The 23519-nt window shown below is 41.1% G+C and overlaps 3 protein-coding genes across 3 annotated transcripts; 1 reads left to right on the forward strand and 2 right to left on the reverse strand.

Moving 5' to 3' along the window:
• Positions 1 to 3386: 3386 nt before the first annotated feature.
• Positions 3387 to 10664, forward strand: chmp5b (charged multivesicular body protein 5b). Its single transcript, XM_036521817.1, has 8 exons — positions 3387 to 3603; positions 5347 to 5451; positions 5773 to 5819; positions 7443 to 7536; positions 7793 to 7864; positions 8081 to 8189; positions 8321 to 8436; positions 10282 to 10664. Exons 1-8 carry the CDS (start codon positions 3535 to 3537, stop codon positions 10330 to 10332), a joined length of 663 nt encoding a protein of 220 aa, XP_036377710.1. The 5' UTR covers positions 3387 to 3534; the 3' UTR covers positions 10333 to 10664.
• A 123-nt stretch (positions 10665 to 10787) lies between these two features.
• fastkd3 (FAST kinase domains 3) lies at positions 10788 to 14936 on the reverse strand. Its single transcript, XM_036521816.1, has 7 exons — positions 14868 to 14936; positions 12726 to 14219; positions 12524 to 12609; positions 12187 to 12361; positions 11760 to 11829; positions 11458 to 11572; positions 10788 to 11241 (listed from the first exon to the last, which is right to left on the reverse strand). Exons 2-7 carry the CDS (start codon positions 14182 to 14184, stop codon positions 11143 to 11145), a joined length of 2004 nt encoding a protein of 667 aa, XP_036377709.1. The 5' UTR covers positions 14185 to 14219; positions 14868 to 14936; the 3' UTR covers positions 10788 to 11142.
• A 1269-nt stretch (positions 14937 to 16205) lies between these two features.
• On the reverse strand, positions 16206 to 23204 carry myl12.1 (myosin, light chain 12, genome duplicate 1). The gene is made up of 4 exons (XM_036520952.1): positions 23111 to 23204; positions 20242 to 20447; positions 18197 to 18358; positions 16206 to 16798 (listed from the first exon to the last, which is right to left on the reverse strand). The coding sequence occupies exons 2-4, from the start codon at positions 20423 to 20425 to the stop codon at positions 16626 to 16628; spliced, it is 519 nt and encodes a 172-aa protein (XP_036376845.1). The 5' UTR covers positions 20426 to 20447; positions 23111 to 23204; the 3' UTR covers positions 16206 to 16625.
• Positions 23205 to 23519: the final 315 nt, after the last annotated feature.

Raw genomic sequence — 23519 nt, forward strand, 5'->3', positions numbered from 1 at the left:
GGGGGTCTCTCAACACCATCCTGGAGCCATGATGAGCTGCTTGCCTCCCTGGAGGACTGGACTCCACATCAAGCCAAAGATCCCAGGAGACCTGCTTCCCACTCATTTTATGCTGTACCTTTTTCTAATAAATACCCTTAAATGGACTAACGCTGATGTACAACAACCTAAGAAATGCAATTTACAATTACCAAGAGTCGTTACCCATAGTGCATTAGCTTTTTTCTAGGCTTTTCTATGATTGTCTTAGTTGAAAAATGGCATTATAAATGTATAAGCATGCATTTCATGCGCTAATGTTTTGCAAATTGAATGATTTGCTGTAACAACAATTATACTGATTCAAATTATATTTGAAATATATAACCAACCACAAATCAGGGTATACATTCAGTGACCACTTTATTAGGTACACCTGTACACCTGCTCATTGATGCAAATATCAAATCAGCCAATCATCTGGCAGCAACTCAATGCATAAAATCACAAAGAAATAGTCAAGAGGTTCAGTTGCTGTTATACCAAACATCAGAATGGGTAGGAAATCTGATTCAACTGAGTCTGACCGTGAGATGATTGTTGGTGCCAGACGGGGTGGTTTGAGTATCTCAGAAACTGCTGATCTCCTGGGATTTTCACGCATAACAGTCTCTAGAGTGTATAGAGAATGGTGTGAAAAACAAAAAACATCCAGCGAGCGGCAGTTCTGTTAGCGAAAACACCTTGTTAATGACAGAGGTCAGAGGAGAATGGCCAGACTGATCCAAGCTGATAGGAAGGCGACAGTGACCCAAATAACCACACGTTACAACAGTGCTTTGCAGAAAAGCATTTCTGAACATACAACACATCGAACATTGAGGTGGATGGGCTACGGCAGCAGAAGACCCCTTCGGGTACCACTCCTGTCAGCTAAGAACAGGAAACTGAGGCTACAGTGGGCACAGGCTCACCAAAACTGGACGGTAGACGATTGGAAAAACATTGCCGAAATCGACAAATCTCGATTTCTGCTGTGACGTGCAGATGCTAGGGTCAGAATTTGGCGTAAACAACATGAATCCATGGATCCATCCTGCCTTGTGTCAATGGTTCAGGCCGGAGGTGATGGTGTAATGGTGTGGGGAACATTTTCTTAGGGCACATTAGGCACCTTAATACCAATTGAGCATCATTTAAATGCCACAGCCTACCTGGGTATTGTTGCTGACCATGTGCATCCCTTTATGATCATGGTCTACACATCTTCTAATGGCTACTTCCAGCAGGATAACACGCCATGCCACAAAGCACACATCATCTCAACTGGTTCCAGAAACATGACAATGAGTTCAGTGTACTCCAATTGCCTCCACAGTCACCAGATCTTAATCCAATAGAGCACGCTTTGGATGTGGAGGAACGGGACATTCACAGCATGAATGTGCAGCCGACAAATCTGCAGCAACTGCGTGAAGCTATCATGTCAGCATGGAGCAGAATCTCTAAGGAATGTTGCCAGCACCTTGTTGAATCCATGCCATGAAGAATTCAGGCTGTTCTGGGGACAAAGGGGGGTCCCGGAGTGGTCATTGAGTGTATATTGCGATAACAACATTAAACATTGGCTTGTTTTTCTGCAATAAAGTGTTTCATTATGTGTGTGGTGTGTGAGTAAGCATGTCCATATGTGGAGTTTTGCATGGGTGTGCATTTTTAGACGCATTTATACTTGTATTTGAGTAATCAATTTGAGGGTCTTCTTGAAGAGTTTTTGTAACCATAGCAACAATTAAGTGCAGAAGGAAATTGTACAAGGTCACTTGCAGTATGTGGTAAATGCACTTAAAAGTACTTGTGAAGGCACTTGTGAAGTGGAAATAAGCAAAATTGGGGGAAAGCTGTGCATAATACTATGCACAGATGTAGAATAATGTCAAACACAGTATCTTCATTAATTTTTTTAACATATACAAATACAAATTTGTCATTGAATTGAAAGCTTATAACATGCAATATGATCTTAACAGACTGAAGATGAAATAAATATGTGTGCCTGAACTGTTATACTCTGTGTGAACATAAACCATGCATGAACATACATGTTAGATTCATGCTTAGTATTTTCTTTCATGTGCATGGATGGCTTAAATTACTTGCATGCTTTCTTCACATTACAAATATTATGTCTACACATTTAAATATTTATTCAGCTCAAATTTTCTTCTTAAATTAACATCAATACTGATATGTATATTCACATAACATATGTATGTATTTTGTGAAGCACGCTTACAGACAGTGGCACATTCACAGCTAAAACACAAAGAAATATTACTCCCCCTTCAGGAGAAAGATGTGCTACTGCTATTACTTTTTCAGTATTACTTTCTGCCATGTTGGACCAACATATCAAGGACCAACAGCACTTTATAATGGTTGAATTAATTGAATTGTTGAATTATTTGAACAACTTCCAAATACTGTCCTACAAATTACAACATCCCAACATGTTCAGGAAAGCTTCAGTCAAATACAGTTTTGGCATACAGTTTCTGTCCTGTACTATAATTCATATATGGTATACATGCTACATGAGTGTTCTTCTCTGGTCTTGGAATGTCCATACATTTCATTTATACAGGTGGGTACATAATATATAATATACATAATATCTAGCTTTTGAAAACTCACATTCTAGTGGGACACTTCTTGAATATATCCCAACTGGCCTGTAGCAAGAAACATCTTTCAGTGAATTTCACCTGAATCTTATGAATAGTTTGAATGCAAGCCCCCTCCCCCAACATCCACCCAATCTCTCTCTCAATCTCTCTCTCTCACACACACACACACACACACACACGTGCACATGCACAGGCACGTTTCATTACATTCAACTATCTACTTATTCACTTACGTTTTAGTGTTTTACTTGTTGATTTGTTTGTCTTGAATTTCATATGATGTGTCTTGGCAATGAAAATGTTAATATTCCGCACAGAGAATGAAGTTCAGTAAGTTCCATTGAAAGAGTGGGGTGTGGCGGACAATACAGCTGGTGACTCAGGATGTACCTGCATAGCTCATTGTTAGAAAATACGTTGCTTCAGCCGATTTGGAACTTCCATGTACTAACGTCCATGGATAGTACAACATCAGGGCTGTTTTGTCAGGCTGGGAGGTGATCAGCGGACATGGGTTTTATGATGTGACCACGAAAGTGACAAAACCATACTTATGATTTGGTTGCCCTATCAAGCTGTAATAAAAAGTGATCAAAACTGTAGCGCACGCTTCATGTCAGACTGGCCTCACTCGGAAAAGACGGCTCAGGTTTTGACTAGTTGCCATTTAAACCACGTGATCAAATAATGTACCAATAGTATCATTCTTGACGTCATTCTTGTTGTTCCGGGTGCTTTCACAGCTAGCTGGGTACAGCTGCTAACCTAGTGGGCCTTTGAGCCAGAAAAAGTTATTTATCCATCGTTACTTACCACAGAGGAATAAAATTAATCGATACTTTTGTGATTTTCAGTGTGTAGAGACAGAATGAATCGCATTTTTGGTCGGGGTAAACCTAAAGCGCCACCACCAAACCTCACGGACTGCATAGGCAATGTAAGTGTCGAAGGAATCGCTTTGAAACATTGTTTAGCTAAGCAAACTATAAAGTATCAAAATATACGGGTCAGACTAGGTATTTGTACGGAAAAGTCCAGTGTGACGGTGACTTAAGACTGACTGGACAGGTTGTTGTTTTATTCTTTTCTGTGGGTGGTCTAGTTAGCTAAGTTAGTTAGCTAGCTACATTTTACGACAGACGAACTGCAGTAGCTTGGATTAGCTAGATGCATAGCAATGCATGTCATGTGAGCAGATTTGATCATGACTACGGTGTTATTTGAATAGCTGTTTTGTTCCCTTTGTGGTAAGGTAGCCTGAAGACAAAGATATATCAGTAGCTAGACTAACTAATTAGCTCGCTGTCAGGATTTTTTGTTCTCTGTAAGTTACGACACCCTGCCAACAGGGATATTTTTAGACTTATTAGCTAGCCAGTGTTAGCTATCACGTCACATCTCTCTGCGAGCGGTGATGTGTGAAGCATGGTGCAGAGAATTTCTGTCATAACGGAGTAATATGGCGAGGAACTGGTTTTATTTGTCAGCTGCCTCCCTAAGGCAGGGAGTTGGTTCATTTTTAGAGTTAGCTAGCTGTTGCCGAGCGTCCAAATAGTACTACTCGTCTGCTTCTCCTTACTTGACGTTAAGTTTCATAGTGCTTCTGAGTTCTGGATACACTACCAGTCACAGTAAAAGAATGGGAATATACGTATCTACGGAGCATTTAATTGAAACATAGGTAGACACAGAAGCACAGAACTGAGTTTTGTAAACGTTTTTGAGATAAAGGAAATTCTGCTTGATCCTATTACGCTTCAGACGTACTCCCTCTGTTTTATTCCGTCCATGGTGAACATTTACATTTACATTTATTTATTTAGCAGACGCTTTTATCCAAAGCGACTTACAAAAGTGCATACAGTAGGTACAGCAACAGTACGGGGACAGGATGTGTACAGTTCCACAATGAGACAGTTCTCAGCTGAGAGCAAGGTCTGTTTGAGGACGCAGTACTATCAGATTTGTACAATTACAGCCTAAAGGGCAACTAATACGATACACTTTCAAACGGCAAACTTCAACAACTTCAAACGGCACAATGAGCGTCAGGGTAAAGGCGGCAACAAGAGAAATTTAAAAGCACAATTTAAAAAGCACAGCAATTTACGACAGCACTGATGGGCGGGGGGGGGGGGGGGGGGGGGGGGGGGGGGGCAGCAATTGTGTGCTGGGTCAGTCCAGGTAGAGTCTGAAGAGGTGCGTCTTCAGGCCCGATCTGAAGGACTGGGGTGAAGAAGCTGTCCGTAGCGAGACCGGGAGTTCGTTCCACCACTGGGGAGCGATGTAGGCGAAACGCCGATGTCTGGCAGAACGAGCACCTCCTGCCTTGACCATGCAGGGAGCAAGGCGTCCAGTTGCTGCTGAGCGCAGGGGTCGGGCTGGTGTGTAGGGCTGGATGAGTTCTTGGAGGTAGGCAGGGTCTGTCCTGTTGACTGCAGAGAAGGCGAGGGTCAGGGTCTTGAATCTGATCCTGGCAGCGACAGGAAGCCAGTGGAGGGATTTCAGCAGGGGAGTAACATGGGAGAATTTGGGGAGGTTGAAGATCAGTCGGGCAGCTGCATTCTGGATGAGCTGGAGAGGGTGGGTGGGTGAACGCAGGCAAGAGGGAGGGTGGGTGAACGCAGGCAACAGCGTTGGGCTGCTCTGACTTTCCTTCTCCCTCTGTTCATCTTCCAAGGTTGACTCAAGGGCGGAATCTATTGATAAAAAGATTGCCAGACTGGATGCAGAACTGATGAAATACAAGGATCAGATGAAAAAGATGAGAGAAGGCCCTTCAAAAGTAAGTGTCTGGCTGTGAGGTGACAGCCATTAAAACAGAAAGCCACAACCTACAACCTTGTGTTTTTTTTCCTAACTGGCATCTTAAACTTATGTCACACATATTTTAAATCTAGGCAGTACTTCATTTAAAGCAACACATACATGCCTCTATTTCCTTACCCACTGAGTGCTTGCACAGACATTATTCATATGAATTATTAATTCATCAATTCATAATTGGTTGGTTGGTTGGTTGTTTTATCAGCAAAGTGCATGTGATAATAAGGGCCAAGTTCTTCATGTCAGTAAAGATGCTGATGTTGACTTTCTTGTTCACCAGAACATGGTTAAACAGAAGGCAATGAGGGTGCTGAAGCAAAAGAGAATGTAAGTAATTTGTACAGTTATCAGTTTGCCTCCGAGGTATGCCAAACACAACGAACACACTCAACAGGCCGCTTTATAGAATAAATCATTTTTTATAGTTGAATTTAAGGCTAAGTCAAATTTTTTCTGCCTCTCTGTATCAGACATATCCACTTAACAGAGATGATCAGGTCATGTATATTGAAGTCCTGAAAATGAGCCATTTATATATAGATTTAGAAGCCGAAGATGTCTGGACTAGCAGTTCTATTAATTAATGTGAAGTAGCTAAGGAAGATCCATGGGCAGTGTATAAAGTAGATCACTAATTCTAATTTTCAGCTCTTTTGTAATGATGTATCTACCGTTAGCTTTGAATGAATACAACTGCAACTCCAGGTATCTATGAAAATTAGTACAGCTTGGTTCAGTATGGATGGATGAATCAACATTTTAGTTATTTTGTCCTAACTAGGTAATATGCAGACCATGAATTTTCCAGTTCCAGAAGAGTTTTTTGTATGTTTTTTATACATCTCAATAGGGCTGCAACTAACGACTTTTTTGATATTCAAATAATGTATTGATTATTGAAACAAATAATCGACTATTTGGATTATTAATCGCAGTTACTCAGTGGCTCTTATTTATCTACTGGCTTTTAAATTTAGCTTGATGTTGTTTTAGGCATATGGTAACTAACAGTAAAGTCAATAAAGATGAGAACTTCATTCAAAAATACTTCTTTTAATGAATGGTTACTAGGACTAATTCAGTGAGGGCAGTTGTTTGCTGGGGAGTACAAGTCTGCTTCCTTTGAAGAAGGCCATCCATGGTAGCATTACGAGATCCAACAAACCCATAACTCGTTCGAATTAATTCGAATGCAACCCACATTGGGCACACACGCATAGACAGGAGTTGTAGAAATCTTTCGCGATTTAGAAAGTATCAAATTCTCCGGTGTTCTCTAAACTTGTGCACTCGGCAGCAACACTATCTCCAGCCGTAAACGTCGCCATGACAACTCTGCAACATTTAAGCAGAGAATTTCTTTGAAGGTCTTTGGCCGTGAAGGTGTTGCCATCTCTGTTCACTCCAGTAAAGCAACGTAGCTTAGGCTACATGTCTGAGCATTCCGAGTCAGCACGAAAAACACACGCGATGACGTCACCAACTAATCGACAATTAAATTCATTGGCAGCTAATTTGGTCATTGGTTTTAGTCGACTGCATCGATTATTCATTGCACCCCTACATGTCAAATTGCCTTACTGCCTCTCGAATAGAAGTTTGTCTTTCTGGAAAGCGCAGGTCATTACAGTTTGCTTCACATGATTGTGGAATTCAACTTGAGCCAAGGGGAATTTTTCTAGTGTGTATTTTGCTTGGTTGATTTTTTTTTCTGGGTCTTTTTTCTGGGAAAATACATGACTGATTTCTGTGCTCAGTGTGTCCAAACCGCCTAATATTATTGGAGACAGAAAGGCTGCTAACATCATCCACTTGGCATGCAGTGACCCATAAGTAACATAAATAACATTAGAGAAAACATATCTGTGAACAGCGATACACTATTTGTACATGAGTATACAAATTTAGCATAAAGTGGTTATCCAACTGTGTATATGTTTTGGTTTGCAGGTATGAGGGCCAGAGAGATAACCTTGCACAGCAGTCTTTTAACATGGAACAAGCAAACTACACAATCCAGACGCTGAAGGACACAAAGACAACAGTAAGGACTGCCCTGTGTTGTATTGTGTAACAAACGTATCTATGAAGTTATTTTCGTGTCTTTTTAACGCAAGCATAAAAGACAGTTTTGAGAGCAAATTTCTCAAATTTCTCTCATTTCCTGCTGATATACAGATGAATTTGTTGATTTGCTGTTGTGGTCATGTGGGGAACCATCAAATGGTGCTTTCTTCACTTATCTTTGGTATTTAGCTGTAGGTATCCCTCCCTAATGTGTGTGGTGTATTTGTTTTCAGGTTGAAGCTATGAAAATTGGAGCCAAGGAAATGAAAAAGGCCTACAAAAATGTGAAAATAGATCAGATTGAGGTAATTTTTTTTCTTAACAACATCCAAATTATGTCATCACTTGCAAATGCATTAACCCTCATGTATCTGGAGGGATGGTGTGCTTCAAGCTTGATGCTGCTAAGATGTTTGCCTTCCTTATGTGTGTAATTGTCTGTTTTTGGGGGACGGGGGATAATGAATTGAGTTATAGTGATGATGAGGAGACTTGAGCTGTGTGTTGTCTGACTGCCCCAGGACTTGCAAGATCAGCTGGAGGACATGATGGAGGATGCCAATGAGGTACAGGAGGCCCTGAGCCGCAGCTATGGAACTCCTGACATCGATGAGGACGACTTGGAAGCTGGTGAGTACAATGTCACAGTTTATGTGGTCATAGCTGTGATGCTGTGTGTGTGTGATTATGTCCCTGTCTCAGAACGTGTGTGAAATTATCCTGGCTCTGACTGTTTGTTTGTCCTGTGGCTGCGGACTCAGAGCTGGATGCCCTTGGAGATGAGCTGCTGTTGGACGATGACAGCTCCTACCTGGATGAGGCTTCTTCTGCACCTGCCATTCCAGAAGGACTCCCTGGCGAAAGCAAGACAAACAAGGTACAGACCGTACCTGCCAGTATTTATATTAATTTACCTGTGACCACTGTGTTATCTGTCGTCATAGCCTATTTTTGTATTTTGCTGAGGGGTGTTTGTAATTAAATGTAATTTTTAATGGATTAAAGTATACAGTATACATACAGTGACAAATTACTTATTAATAGCATTGTATGCTCAGAAACAAATAGGTTGGGAATATAATCACACACACACACACACACACACACAGGGGGCAGACAAAATAAAGGAAACACCAAATGAAAGAGTTTTGCATGAACTCAATCACAATTAAAAAAAGAAAGTACCCATTTCATATTAATGTCAGCACTAATTACCAATATATTTCTGCTACAAAACAGATTTTACAGCAGCGTGAGTTTCTAAAGCAACATGAGAGATCTGACAGATTTTGAAAGATATCGGCCGGCATATACTAAGCAAGGAAAAACTATCGGGAGGGAGGAAAAGTGGTCACAAGCTCACCTACATGGATAGATAGTTGCTAAAAAAAAAAAAACACAAAACGTTTGCCTCAAAAATTACCACAGAACTAAATGCATACCTCTGTGACACAGCATCAACAAAAAGTGTATGTTGTCAGCTGCACAAAGCTGATATTTATGGTAGGGCTACCATTTATAAATAGCTTGTAACCAAGAGCAACGTGTAACAGTGCACAACCAAGTACAACGAGCAAATACCTGGACTTCTGAATAGTGGATGAAACTAATATGGTTAAGTGAGTCATCTTTTGCTCTTTTTTAAACATCTGGACAGGTTTACATTTAGCTAAAGCTAAAGAAACTGTTGAAGCTGTTAAACATGGTAGTGGATCTGATTTGGTATGGGCAGCCATCTTGTGAGAATCACACGATTATTACTCTGCTAGGTAGAATGACATCCAAGGAATATAAAGTCATTTTAGGCGACCAGGCACCCTGTAGTATAAACGTTTCCTTATGATGTTCTTGTATTCCCTGCCCCCTTATGAAACCGCTGATGAATGGATTCAACAGTGGTTTCAAAAACACCAGGTTGATGTAAAACACTCTCTATGGTCTCTCCAATCACAATATCTAAACGTCATTGAACCTTTATAAAAATATTTCCACACCCTCCATTTCTCAAAGAACTGGAGGCTTTCTGTCTTGAAGAATGGCCCCACTAGAAACAATTTAAAACTTGTATAGCAGCATTCCAATACGGCTGAAGTTGTTCTGAAGGCAAAGGGTGGCCAAGCTCCTTATTAGTTAACAAATATTCATATGTGAGTTGGTGTTTCCATTATTTTCTCTACCTTCTGTGTGAAAATAATATAAATAATTATTTTTAATTATAAGAGTACAACAAGAGGTGGTGCTGTTGATCCTTGCAAGTGAACTGAAAAAATGCAGACACCTTATGGCACTCCCTGTGCTGGCTGAAGGACTGGGTTACACTGTTTGCAGTTTCTACATAATTATTTTTTACACATTGGTAGAATATTCCTTTCTGCATCTGCAGACTTATTGGAGACATACTTCTGCCCAAAGAGTAAACACTCAAAAAATGAGTGGGCTGCTCATATTTTTTGAATTCATATGCATATGCGAATGGGCAAAATATGGTTATCATATATATAGTGATCATTAGACACTCCCCCAATATCAAAAATCATATCACATATCTGAATAAGGAGTTGGGACCCACCCAAATCCAGGTACTCCTGTTTTTAAATTCAGAATGAGAGCAAGTTGAATAATTAAAGTACTTCTGAATAAGAAATTTTGTGTGTAAACTCTCTCAGGACCAAGTTGCATATATATTTTTTTTTTTACATTTACACATTATTTTGTTTTTCAGGACGGTGTTCTTGTGGATGAGTTTGGCCTGCCTCAGATTCCTGCTACATGAGAAGCAAGACAAAAATCAAAAAGCAGCACTCCAAAAACACTTTTCTATGTAATATAGCATTTATATAATCCATTTAGAAATTTTGCCTGTAAATTCAATCATGTCAATCCATCTGAAACTGTATGGCAGCATATCAGAGTAGTCTCAGTTCACACTTTGATTGCTACTACCGTGCAACCATGTGGTTTTGTAACTTATTTTGTTACTGCTGTTCTGTTGAACTTGAACAGAACAAACCTCTTGAGCTAGATGATGAAGCTACAGATAATTTCTTTAACTGGTTGATTTAATTCAGTGAGATGTTTAGCCCGTTTGAATTTAATTAAAATGTAAAGAAAGCACGTTGATACTTATGATTTTAGATATCATACTCCTTTAATGTACTCATTTTCCAGAATCATACTCAAAGACTATGTATCGAAGACATGTACCCAAAGCACTTTATAATAGTTCAGATATTTGTAATGACCTATCATAAAGATGCCATAAGAGGGTGTATCCTGTCATTTCATTAACTCAAATATGCAATAACTTACAGTTGTGCAAACAGCAAAATAGATACTTATTCTGTAAAGCTGCTATTGCATTCTGTGAACTGCACTGGAAGACTGAATCTCAAGTAAAAATATCCAAATTGAGACACCAGCCTCCGAATGTTATTATATGTTAAAATTATATATACACTTAAGACTGCAAATATGACAAATACAAGTCTAAGTGCAAGCCAAGCCGCTGTTCAAAGCAAATGTTGCTCAAAGGGGGCTTTGCTGTTTTACTGAGCACACTGTTACAGCTCTCCATTGTGGGTAGTCACCAGCTGAGCCTGTAACTGTGTGGGAAGATCTTCTTGTGCAAGTATTCCACCGTCTCTGCTTGACTCTGCAGCTTCTCAAACTCATAAAATGGAATCTGCAGAACAAATGACAACTTTCTTAGTACAGAGATTAAAACGGCAGAATTAATGGTTTCGCCCCCCAGAGACCGACCAACCAACCACCAGACTAAATACTACGAATACTTAGAATGAGAGCCAGTGTTTCGCTACCAGCAGAAGGAATGCCCAGTATCCAGCGGCTAAAGCACCTGCCAGCTGATGGGACTAACGCTGCAGCATTCAGCACTTACCTGCACAACTTCGTAACCCAGCAACCGGAGGTGCCTCTGCTTGATTGACTCTTTGCCCAGCAGCTGTCTTGTGTTCACAGAGAATCTCTTTGGACCATCAATGCACAGAGCTATCCTGCAAATCGCATTAAGTCCACTTCAGTGCAGTTTCCGTTACTCATGACAGCCATGAATTTATGTTTGCATTGTCAGTTTTTTATATTGCCCATTTGATGAATGTTCTAAGATAGTCTAAATGATCATTGCAAAGAAATGGGTTCATTGACTGGGTACACTGAATCTGTCTCTCGATTGAACTTTACCTCCTGTAGACATCATCAACATGGCTGGCAGGCAATACATATCCCTCTTCATCAAGCTTTATTTCCACATCTGTAAGAAAAACATCCAGACAACAATACAGCTGTCAATCACACTACAACCAATAAACATCTAGCTCATCCAACTTGTACGTTGAATCATTAATGACTGGTCTAGCTGCAGAAGGTACTGTATGTTCATTCAGAGCTTTCACAATTGTGGTAGCAGCAATGCAAAATTCTCCACACAAATGTATTTTCTAGACAATGCAATCCATGACAATGCAAAATGCATTAATATGACGGATGATCAGGATTTTGTAGAAGGGTCAGCTTTCACAGAGACAGCAGTGATTTTCTAACCGCATTACCCTCAGCTATTTGTGATTTAATGACCATCCACACGTGCGGCCCCAGTTGGTGTTTTTACCCAGAGTGTAGCAGTATGGAGTTAGGACACGGGACGCAAAGTATGCACGGGCCCCTAGAAGGTCAACCAGGCCTGTTTTCACAAAGTTGTAGAGGTGTTCATCTACTGGGGTCTCTAGGGATCGTCCAGGTCCGAGGAAGGATTTTACACGGTACTTGGGAAGGAGGCTGGGGCCCTGAAAAGAAACATTACTGCTGTTTAACTGAGATTGCGTTAAATGTAGTTTTAAAAAAAAAAAAATTCTAATTCAGAGGAGGAATAGCAACGAGCCCTGAAAATCCCACTGAACTTTTGAATTTAAAGAGGTCTTCGGGAAATAAAAATCTTGGAGACTTACCTCATAAAAGGGACACTCGAGCTTCACAGTCATGTAAAGTTGTGTTAATTGTGCCAGTATGATCTTGTCAATGCCTGTGCCTTTTGCTGAAACAAAGCCCAAAAGAGTTGTGAAACATTTATATTCTCAACAAATATGGCATTTCGATCACACAATCCAAGAAAGGGTTCTTCATACAGGAAATGATGCAAGATCATCTTACCTTGAAGCTGCTGGAGGAAATACGGACTGAAGACTTTGGCCACAAAATTAACAGGGAACCTCTCGACGAGGGTGCAGGAGTGGAGCAGGTTGAGCAGCGTGCGGGGCTGAAACTGGGAGAAACGGGTGTGCAAGATGATCTCCACCTTGCGGAACACTTCCCCAGCATTAGGCGGCAAGTATCCCAGTTTCCCAAAAGGCATGATCTGCCTGGCAATCTGGCTGGTGCTGTAGTCGTCAGCCCTATAGACAAAGCTCTCGGCCACCGCATCGAAAACAGGCGGAGAAAGAATGTTCCGCCGGCCTAGGTACTGCATCACCTTGGTGACAGTTTCTGGGTGTGTAGTGAAAGCCACCTTGGGGACGTGCCTTTCCATTGCCTCGACGAAGTATTGGTCACTGTGACCAAAGTGCATGAGCGCCCCCAGTACGAGCGTCAGTTCGTCATCCGAGAAGTGGGGCACATGCCTGACTGCCTGCTTGCTAAGGCTGATAACCAGTGGCATAGCCTGGGTCTGGTTCAGGATCACCAGGGCATTCAGCACGCTGCTGACAGAGGTCGGATCCAGACGGGAGGTGACGGAGACGGCGTGGGTGTTCATGGAGTTCAAGAGGTCCTGGTATCGTCCGTCCTCCCCGACCCCAGCCTGCAGCATGCCATATACGCGGGTCAGCTCCTGCAGACTCCACTCCCTGGGCTCACATGCCTGAACCTGCTCCATCACCTGTTGCAGCATACCGCAGCCAGGGCCTTCTAGGGCAAGGAGTGCCTCTGCCAGGATACACAGGTTCCCCAAGGTCATGTGCCCCCTGTCCAGCCGCTCCTGGCTCTCAGAGACCAGCCGCACCATCAGCGTGCTCCAGGGGTCCACGTACAGCCGCGTGCAGGCCAGCAGAGCCGACACCAGCCCTGCATCCGTCAGCCTCGTGGAGTCGTGCTCTAGCTGGAAACAGACGGCCTTAATGATGTCCTTATCTAGAACCCCCGGGTCTTTCAGCCCGCTCACCGCCTGCTCCAGATCCGCCACGCGGTGGAGCGCCGCGGCCGCCATCGTGTCAGACATCGCGTCCGCTGACCGCAGCAGCCGGAGCACCTGCTTTGAAGCGGTGCATCCGCGGAGGCGTTCCTCGAACGCCCGCTCGTCCGACGCGGCGGGCCGGTCAAGCAGGCTGAGCTGGAACGTGTGTGTGGCGTCCCTGTGGACCCAGACGGACCCCGGACTGAAATTCAGAGGATCCCTGACTATGGTAGTCAGGCTCATCCTGCTGCAGCTGTACGGGAGTCGGCGGCAGCCCTGGCGCACTGTGCAGCGTCTGGAGCCGGTCCAGAGGCACGAAAGGCACACCGGCTCACATCTTTGCGTGCTGAGCTGCGAGAGACATGCAGCCCCGTGAAGAGAACCCAGCCGCTGCCCAGTGAGGGCCAGGCTCTGAATCCTCCTCATAACTCTGAAAGCCATATCTCCACCGGCAGCCTCATTGGAATATAAAGAGCCTGTTACGGAGACAAGACAGAAGTTAACGCATAGCTCTTAAAGCAAGTGAGTGAGTTCTCCTGCCATGAAAATCCGGTAGACTTGAGGAATTTGTGGTGGATCACAGAAACAGCTCGGTTTTCAGCAATTTCAGGAGACTAAAAGCCTGTTTCAAACATTTAATCTGTCTATCAACGCTGTTCTGTTAACGTACAACGTTAGTGAAGCTCAAACTGTGATGATAAAAATTACTGACCACTTTACGCAAATATATGCATTCACTTCTTTCTACCATACTACTTGAACTACAAGTTATGGATACAAGACTAGATTCTTAATTATGATAATAAAAAACAATTAAACTGAGCTAAGCTTTTAACTAGCCACCCAGCTTGCCTGCACTACTGCAGTCCGCACAACGCAGTTTGTATAATTACATGAGTGACTTTGCCCTTGTGTAGCTAGCTACCCTGATAAACGGAAGTTAATGTTACATATGCAACTGGCTCGCTAACTTGACAGCAACACGCACATAAACCGAAGTGAAACAAAACGTGTATCCTTTGGTTTCGGAATTTTACAATCGTACATATTGCCACGCTGCCTGTACAAAAGAAAACAGCACAATACGTCACGAATGAAAGCAAAAATTATCAGAAGCGCCTCACCTTTTCAGAAGCTCACTGGATGCCGACATGCTTGAACGATGCCGGTCTGATGTGTGATTCCATAACCAGTCCAATGACAAATATTACCACTTCCGAGTTCATGCTGACGCAGAGGTCGATGACGTATAGAGAGGAAGAGGAGGCGGTATTTTTCAGTCAACGAACACTCAACGCTGTGTACTTCTATTGGCTGGATTTCCTGTAATGCTTTTGAAGTATGGGTTTAACCGCTGGGTTTAAACACCGATTAAGTGTATACTTACTGTAAAAGTAGTGGCTCAGATAGATTAGTGGTTAAATCAAGGGTTTAACAACTGATATATTTGTTAGAGTACTTTTTCAGTAAGTACACTTGCCTGTGATTTGTAAGTTGAGGTATGCTTCAGGCATGCTGTCCCACACTAAAATTTGGCGGATAGCATGCCATAATAAACAACTTTAAAATAACATATTTTCATTTCCTGATTAGGACTGGGTGTATTTGATTCGTTGCTGATGTAGTTAGCGTGCTAACTACACTTGGCTGCTTTGCGATGTTTTTTTGCGCTCGACAAAACGGCGTTCATGACCGTTCTCGTTATAGGTATTTTTATATTCGCGTTTAACATTTTTTTCCTTTTGGTGGGTTGAAGGAGGCACATGTAGCGTCCTGTGACAACCACATGAGACGCCAAGCCTCTACCCTGTGAGAAGATGTAAATGTGTGAGTGATTTCTGAGTGATGATCTCAGCTCTGATCTGACAGCTGAGACTACTTGCATTCGGCTTCTTTCGATCTGAGCCTTGGACCAAGTGTGACTTCAGCAACTGATCACTACGGGAAATCGTTACCGCGTACTGTATAAAACCTGCGCTTTTAACATCATCAGCGTTGTGTTACTAATCACTTCACCTACATTTTAAGGTCTTTAGTTACGCATTGTCTTAGGGTGGTTACATGCAATACATGTTACACGCGCGCTGAGCTCATTTAATTACCGTTTCAACAATGGCATATTACGACAAACTCTTGTATCATGTTAATCATTGTATGTATGCCCTTCATACATGTTTGCCGTTCACGTCGTTATTTACTTATTTTTAGAAGGATCCCACCATTTGCCTTGCAAAAGTCCTGCCGCTGTTCCTGAAGATCCAGTCACGACATGCCTACATGAGCCGAAAAGAATGCGGCAAGCCTGTGAAAGCTCCATGTTGTGACATGACAGCATACCAGTCTTTTCAGAGCTAAATACAGATCACAGCTTCAGTCAGTCTGCAGTCTAGATTATGCATACGGGTGCTACTGTTGTGTGTACTCTTCAACCATTAAAAAAAAAAGACAGAGGAGAAAAACAATCAGGAGTTGATAAAGAACTTTAATTCAAAAGTTTAAATTTATTACAAAATGTAAAAATCCAGCTAAGTCAGGCCATTAGTTTAACAAAGGCTTCTTTTCCAGAGTCATATTTCTCTCTCTTCCACATTTTGAACATTTTTGTTTTATAACAGAGAAACCACACCCCTCTTTGTTATTGCAGTTTAACCTGCAGTTTGTGACTGATGTGCAAATCTTCCACAGGTGAAATGTAGAAGTTTTAAAAATATGGTGAAACAACCTTTAGTTGTTTTGTTCTGCCTTATTTTGAGTGGCCCTGTGCTTAAGCTAAAGCATACAACAAGATGTCCTAACCTGGTAAAAAGACAAACAGGATGTATGATATGAACAAAGATATTTGCATATATGGTTGTTGTTGGTTTTTTTTTTACAGTAGGTGTCTAATCGTCTTTGTCCTTGGCTCCGTGCTTCAGGATGCGTGTGAACTCCACGTAGTTGAAGTTGCTCTTTTTGTCTATGGGAGCCTCTCTGAAGAGCTCGTCCACTTCCTCATCTGTGAATCTGTCACCCATGGTGGTAAGGAGCTCCCTCAGGTAGTCCTCGTGGATGAATCCTGCAGAATGTTAAATGATTCCTGCATGTTACACAGAGTCCCTGAATTGCAATACACACGGCACATCAGAAAATTATTTGCTTTACTGGTGCCAAGTCAATTCAAAGAGGCACAGCACCTTTGTTTTAAGTAAACCTGTTACTTCATACACAATTGTAAAGTGAACAAGGACCAGATACTCATTTATTTTCCCTACAACTGAACAGAATTTAACCACATAGCTAAAGGCAAAAAGCAGAAGCACTGTAAATTAGGAATATTCAGGTTTAAGTAAAATTTTGCTCTAATATTTTTCTTAACAGTGATCACAGTTCCGCAGCAAGTAATATAGACTGTCCAGCCACAAATTAGTTTGTTGTAGTAATATCATCTATTTAGTTTATGAAATTACATTTTATTGCCATTATCAGACCAAGGTTAACAGAAAAGCAGGACATTGGAGCACCCATTTATAACTGCCCAGCACTGTCAACAGCAATCGCAGCAGCAACTCACATTGTAGCCAGTAAGCAGGATTTGGTAGTTTATTTTGGTATTTGGTAAATGTGAATGATATGGCTTCACAGACATACTGGAACTCACATCTGAACCTGTGGTTTCACATCTCCAAACCATGTCGTATGTTTTGTCTGTAAAGAGTACTGGGCTGCAGAAAGGATCAGCAAAACACTTAAGGGCCAACTCCCCAGGCATCAACAATCTCACTCCTACAATCCTCTGAGCAACAACCATGCAGTGTCAGGTAGCACTCTCCTACAGCCCTTACCACATGAAGAATCTTGACAGGCATATTGCTGACTGCCTGTTACCGAACAATGTGGTTCATGTGAATCTGCACTTGATTGATGTCTTCTGAGCACGACAACTTAGCATGCTTCTGGGTATATGACAACAGTTCATAGTTTCATAATTTTGTTCAAAATGTCTGACAAATATTTGGTATGATGGTGCAAATGCAGACACATGATCGCTCCACTGCAACAGCTGCAACTTGACAGCAGTTGACACAACACTACAAATATAATATATATTTAACAGAAATATAATATGTAATATAAATACAATATATATTAACTAACCTTCCTTCTGTGTAGAACTTTTTTTTTTTTGCTGTTTCAATGAGACAACTTAAATAAGATTTGCCTGTCTACAGCAGATTACCTTTTTAACTTACATTTTACTTGCTTTTTACTTTGACTTTACATTGCATGTAATGCTTCATTTCATATAATTTAATTACAGCAAAAAGATTAAATAACTGTCGTTCTAAGAAAGGGACGGGAGATTTTAGGACTCATATCCAATATTTTTGTTTAGACTGTGTGTGAAACGCGCAAAGATCATTATTGCAATTACCAGTATAAAGGTATTTAGAACATGGTCGACTGGTGGACATACCTGTTCCTTCTTCATCAAAGCAAGCGAAGGCATTTCTGATGACGTCCTCCGGATCTGTGCCATTGAGTTTCTCTCCGAACATGGTGAGGAACATGGTGAAGTTGATGGGGCCGGGGGCCTCTGTCATCATGGCCTCCAGGTATTCATCTGTGGGGTTCTTCCCTGGGAACCGCATTCAGATAGAGAGACTCATGTAAACACACACTGACAAAAAACTGGTATTTACCACTTCACATATATTTACTGTTACTGGGTACATAGGTGAACTTCATTTTTAATTTCATGTCTTTTTCCTTTTGTACCAGAGAAAGGTATTCAACACACCCATTTCAAATGTTCACCATCATCCAGTTAATATTAGACAGTAAAACCAATTCAAACAATTCACTTACAACATGATAAATAAAATAATTCATATTATCTTGTCTCTTAAAATGTAGCAAGTTTACCTTATCAACAGCATGACACATAGTAACTATCACTGCAGGCTCAACAGAAATAAGGAACAGATCACAAAATTAGGTTTCTCCCCTCTCTTGAAAGTCTAAGAGCCCTCTCAACCTGCAGCCTTGGCTCACTGCAAAAGCAAGAACAGTGCTAATATCTTAGAGGTGACTTTTTTTTTTTCACACAGGCTATCTTGCCTCTCCCTTTCCGTGTCTACCAAGTGCATGCTCTTCATACCAGAAATGCTGCCAACTCCCCTCTAAAATAACTTGTCCCAAATACTTGAATGGAATGAATATTAACCAGGTAGGCATTGTCCTACCTCACCTGAAATAAGGAGGGAGGGGTCCACAGACTGGCACAATTCCACATAGCACTACGCTTAGTTCTGGACACATCATTGGAAAACATTATTACCAAACTTCTTCACCTGCTTATTTTGTTTCTGAGGAGAACACACTGATCCCAAATGTGTCACCAGTTACTTTTGGGACTGATTCCATTTTTAGCTTGTGAAGCCCGTAATGAAAAATGCATACTTGCCTATTTTTCAATTGTGTTGTTAAATCATTAATCCTGATTGGGTATCCTAACATCTGTTATTATACCTAAATTATAATAGGCATTTTATATCCTAAGTTTAACACATTATGACATCACAAAAATGTTTGACCAGGCTTCATGTTACAAAAAAGCACATAATGTTATCAGTAACAGTACAGTAGCAGATAAGTACAGTTATGAATAAATCAAAAGAAAACTAAACAAATTCTGTGTGGCCCACTTATTTTCCTGATTGAACAGAATAATAAAATAAAAAGAACTGTATCTTTAAGAGAAAACGTTAATAACACCCCTGCATGGGTGCCACGCCTTTATGAAGCAGATGCATGAAGCAAACACCTTACATAACATAGTCTTCCCTGTCTGCAGGCTGGACTGTACCCTCTGCAGAAAGCACACAAGGCGGAGTACTCTTAGTCATGACCTAGCAAGAAATGGAAGGCACCCGAGCCCCGCTGCCTCCAGCTGCAAACCAGACCAGCCTAGATCTGTTTACAACACTGAGCTGCTTTTCACAAACTTGCCCCTACAAAAGAATGCTTCAAATGTGACACAAGGCTTTCATCAACTGTTTTCCACATTCGCAGTAAACTGCCATGGGTATTAATGGGAGCAAGACTTTTCTTACATTCACTTCTATCTTAATGATTTGCTTTTACTTAAAACTACATTTCACAATGCCCGGAGCGAGTTCACAGGTTGTCAAGGCGAGTTGAATATAATATGCAACTGGTAATCTCAAAAACCCAGGGTAACAAGGGGGCATGAAAAAAGAGGCATGAAAAAAACTTATCTGAATCCTGAATCAGTCTTGCATGTAGTAATGTGAAGGCATCAGAAGAAAATTCCCCCCGAGGGGCTGGTGACTCCCAAGTTTCATTCCAGCCCAGGTACTAATGACATTACTGAAATCCTTATTTGGAAGTCCTCTAGGCTCTAAAGCAGATGCTAATTAGAATTTGAAACCTGTACAACTCCTGTCCCTGCAGAGATTTTTTTCCCTGCCCTTGCCCCAGTTTGAGTCCTTGACTTACCCAGTGAGGCCAGCATGTCGTGTAGGTCCTCTTTGTCGACAAAGCCATCCCGATTCTGGTCAATCATGTTGAAGGCCTCCTTGAACTCCTGAATCTGAGACTGGTCGAACATGGCGAAGACATTTGAGGTGGCGCGCTGGGGGCGCTTTTTGGTGGTCTTTCCCTTAGCCCTTTTGCTTGACATTTTGATGGCTTGTTTTTTTAACCTGATTGAGAGAGAAAAATAGGTTTATTGAAGAAACTATACCCGAGCATGAACATTAATGTTATCTGTTATACTCAAGGTAATGCAACACGTAACATGAGTGATCATAAAAAGAGAGATTCAATGTCACATTCTTTTCTGGGTTTCTAGTGTCTCTCAGCTACGGCTCTGTATGGTGACAATTTTTATTTTAATCGGCTGACACAACAGCCTACGTGTTTGGCTCATGCCCACCTCCCAGAAAACCCCACGAAACTGAGGTATCACCCTCAGCAAACACTAGAACCTCTTCCTTTACCACAGACACCAGCCTTAACTGCTATCTAAAACTGTTCTCTGAAAAATAATAACTTCTTTACTGAACACACATCTAACTGGAGCTTGAAATTAGTTGAAAATTAAACCAACATATCCAGGTACTTAAATAATCCCAGGAAAACATAAGCGAGATCTACCAAGGACAGATCAAGTGGGCCAATATGGCCGATTTATAAATACACCATTTTCAGGCCTCCTTGGCTTTATTTCCTCAAACAGCCACCACCATTGTCTTTTCATCTTTATTTGACCTGAGTTTACAGACAGTGCCAGTCCTATATAAATGTTGTGTTTTACTAACAATTTCTACAAGAAAAGCTAGCTACTACACAGTCAAAATCCTGCTGTATTATTTACTAATAGCAAGACATATGGCTGTGTCGTAGCTAGTTTTTCTTTATTCCAAGTACTGTGGCTTTACACCTTTTTTTTTTACAATAGTATTCAAAGAAGACAGCTGCTGCAGAAAGTGGCATAAGTTGAGTGGATCATGCCATGAATAAAAATAGTATTTGACCAGTCAAGACTGGCTAGCCTTGGCAACTGCAAATCCAATGTGGCAATAATACCCAAGAGAGGTGTCACCCATATCACTATAAAAGGCAATCTTAGCACGCTTTATAGGTCGTTCGAGCTGCTTCTTTCACTCAGTATAGGAAAAATTACTGATGTGAGAACAGTGCTTTTTCCAGGGATGACAGTCTGACAATGCTTGATCACTGTGGCAAGATAGCATGTCACATTCCCCCCCCCCGTTTTGTGACCATGCACAAAGCCACCAGTGGTGAAGATCTGCTGTGTTTTGGCAACTTCAGAATAAGAACCTTTGAAGGCAACTAGACATTATGCCTTTGTTCCAGCCACACTCATTTCTATTCTTTATGTGGTCTCTACATGCCTACTGCCACCACAACCTCATTGTTGCGATTTGCTGGAAAGATATTACTGCTGTTTATAATAGAGTGCTTTCATTGTGATCTGTAATTGAAATATGACTAAATAATATTTATTATTCTATAGAAAAATTACACAATTCACTCAGAAACAGTAGCACAGTAACAAAGTAAAGAAGAAATTAACCTTATTGTACATGTAAGTATTCTACTACCCATGGAGATTTGTATACAATATGGAAAAAAATTCCAATCTATTGCTACCCCAGATATCTGGCTGAAACACAACAAAACTCCTCCCTTTACGAAATCAAAAGAAAAGAGAAAACAGTCTTGTTAGAAATCTACTCAAAGAAAACGCGTTAGCTAGCTGGCTGTGTAATGTGTAAAAACGGAGCCATACTCGGTTTGTGGGATAGCTTTGACTCTGATAAACTCATATGTCATTTAAAGGAACACTAATTATTTTATTAGCTAAGACTATTTCCAAACTGCAAGACAAAACGTATTCTACAGTACTAGGTTAATTAACTACGCATTCATGTATGATTGCTCCAACATACGGAATGGGTCGTATCTGATGTAGCTAACTTAGGCTGCAATTTAACTTTCGCATATTAGTTATCTGATCAGCAACTGTACCAATTAGCTAAAACATCGAGACCAAAACAGCCAGCTCCCGCGATGAAAAAATGAATAACCAGACAATTACCGTGACACCCCAAAACATGGTGTCACTGCAAAACTGACACAATTATTAACTATCTAACCTGCTGACAGCTGACTGCACAACAGCCCAGGATAGCCAGTTCATAGCTGGTTTCAATAAGGATGCAGCCGCCAAATGGCGTTAACTATGATGACATGTAGATCCTAAGCTACACTGCAAGCTACCACAAAATTATCAGTACAAGCAGGCCTACATGATACTAAATTACTTCATAAGCACCTTTTATTAGCCGCCAGAAAGACAGATGAACTCGGGAAAAAGCTGAGGAAAATCTAAAAATCTAGTTAAGCTGCTTGTATATATTCTTTGACCTTATTCTTTTGGTTAGCTATGTGCAAACGTTAGGTAATGTGGCAAACTGGCTAAAGCTATCTAGCCAGCTTGCTAACTAGAACATAAACGACAGTTCGTTAATTAAAATTAATGTTAAATGCAACCTCCACCTACAATAAACCAAGACCAACACTAATCGTGGTCAAACACTAAACAAATACGATTATATATGTGGTTAAACCTCACAGATTTTCCGTACCCTTCTGGACCTTATTAGCCAACGTCTGATACTATCTAGTAGGTTGACTAGCTATCAAACTGAATGAAGCCATGCGCCTGCGACGTTTTTTGCAATGTTCATACAACTGCGCGCATGCCGGCTGAAGACCATGTGCTAGTTAGCTATATTTTGAGAATAAAGGAAGAATTTTATAAATAAGAAAATCGTACCTTTCACCCCAACAGACGACTGCCTTAGTGAAACACTGATGATCTTTGACGCTTCACCACCGCCCAAACTTCCTGATAATCACAGGGGTTCCGCACAGGAAATCTGGACTGTACCATATTTAGAACTTTGGGGGATGTCTTACAATGACAGTCGGGTGTATAGATGTGAATAATACGTTATGATCCCAGTCTATAAGTGCATTCCATCTATTTTAAATCATGTATTAATATGTTTAAATATAAATTACACTGGGTTTATAAATATTCGTTATTAAGCAAAAGTATGCATTGTTTTATTGCATTTTGAAAAATAACACCCCTTGCAGTGTCTACATAGTTTAATCTTGCATTTTCTAACTTGCCCACACTTACGTATTGTGAAAAATATCCTTTTAGGGTAGTAATGTTC

This window comes from Megalops cyprinoides, chromosome 2 (assembly GCF_013368585.1).
Source record: "Megalops cyprinoides isolate fMegCyp1 chromosome 2, fMegCyp1.pri, whole genome shotgun sequence".
Taxonomy (NCBI): Eukaryota; Metazoa; Chordata; class Actinopteri; order Elopiformes; family Megalopidae; genus Megalops; species Megalops cyprinoides.

Coding starts and splice junctions, on each gene's coding strand:
- myl12.1 (XM_036520952.1), bottom strand. CDS start 20,425: ATGTCAAGCAAAAGGGCTAAGGGAAAGACCACCAAAAAGCGCCCCCAG. Junction 18,359..20,241: donor CGACATGCTGGCCTCACTGG/GTAAGTCAAGGA, acceptor TGCGGTTCCCAG/GGAAGAACCCCACAGATGAA. Junction 16,799..18,196: donor CTTTGATGAAGAAGGAACAG/GTATGTCCACCA, acceptor AACATTCTGCAG/GATTCATCCACGAGGACTAC.
- fastkd3 (XM_036521816.1), bottom strand. CDS start 14,184: ATGGCTTTCAGAGTTATGAGGAGGATTCAGAGCCTGGCCCTCACTGGG. Junction 11,830..12,186: donor TCCATACTGCTACACTCTGG/GTAAAAACACCA, acceptor TTTTTCTTACAG/ATGTGGAAATAAAGCTTGAT. Junction 11,573..11,759: donor GTTGATGATGTCTACAGGAG/GTAAAGTTCAAT, acceptor TGCGATTTGCAG/GATAGCTCTGTGCATTGATG.
- chmp5b (XM_036521817.1), top strand. CDS start 3,535: ATGAATCGCATTTTTGGTCGGGGTAAACCTAAAGCGCCACCACCAAAC. Junction 5,452..5,772: donor TGAGAGAAGGCCCTTCAAAA/GTAAGTGTCTGG, acceptor CTTGTTCACCAG/AACATGGTTAAACAGAAGGC. Junction 8,190..8,320: donor TGAGGACGACTTGGAAGCTG/GTGAGTACAATG, acceptor CTGCGGACTCAG/AGCTGGATGCCCTTGGAGAT.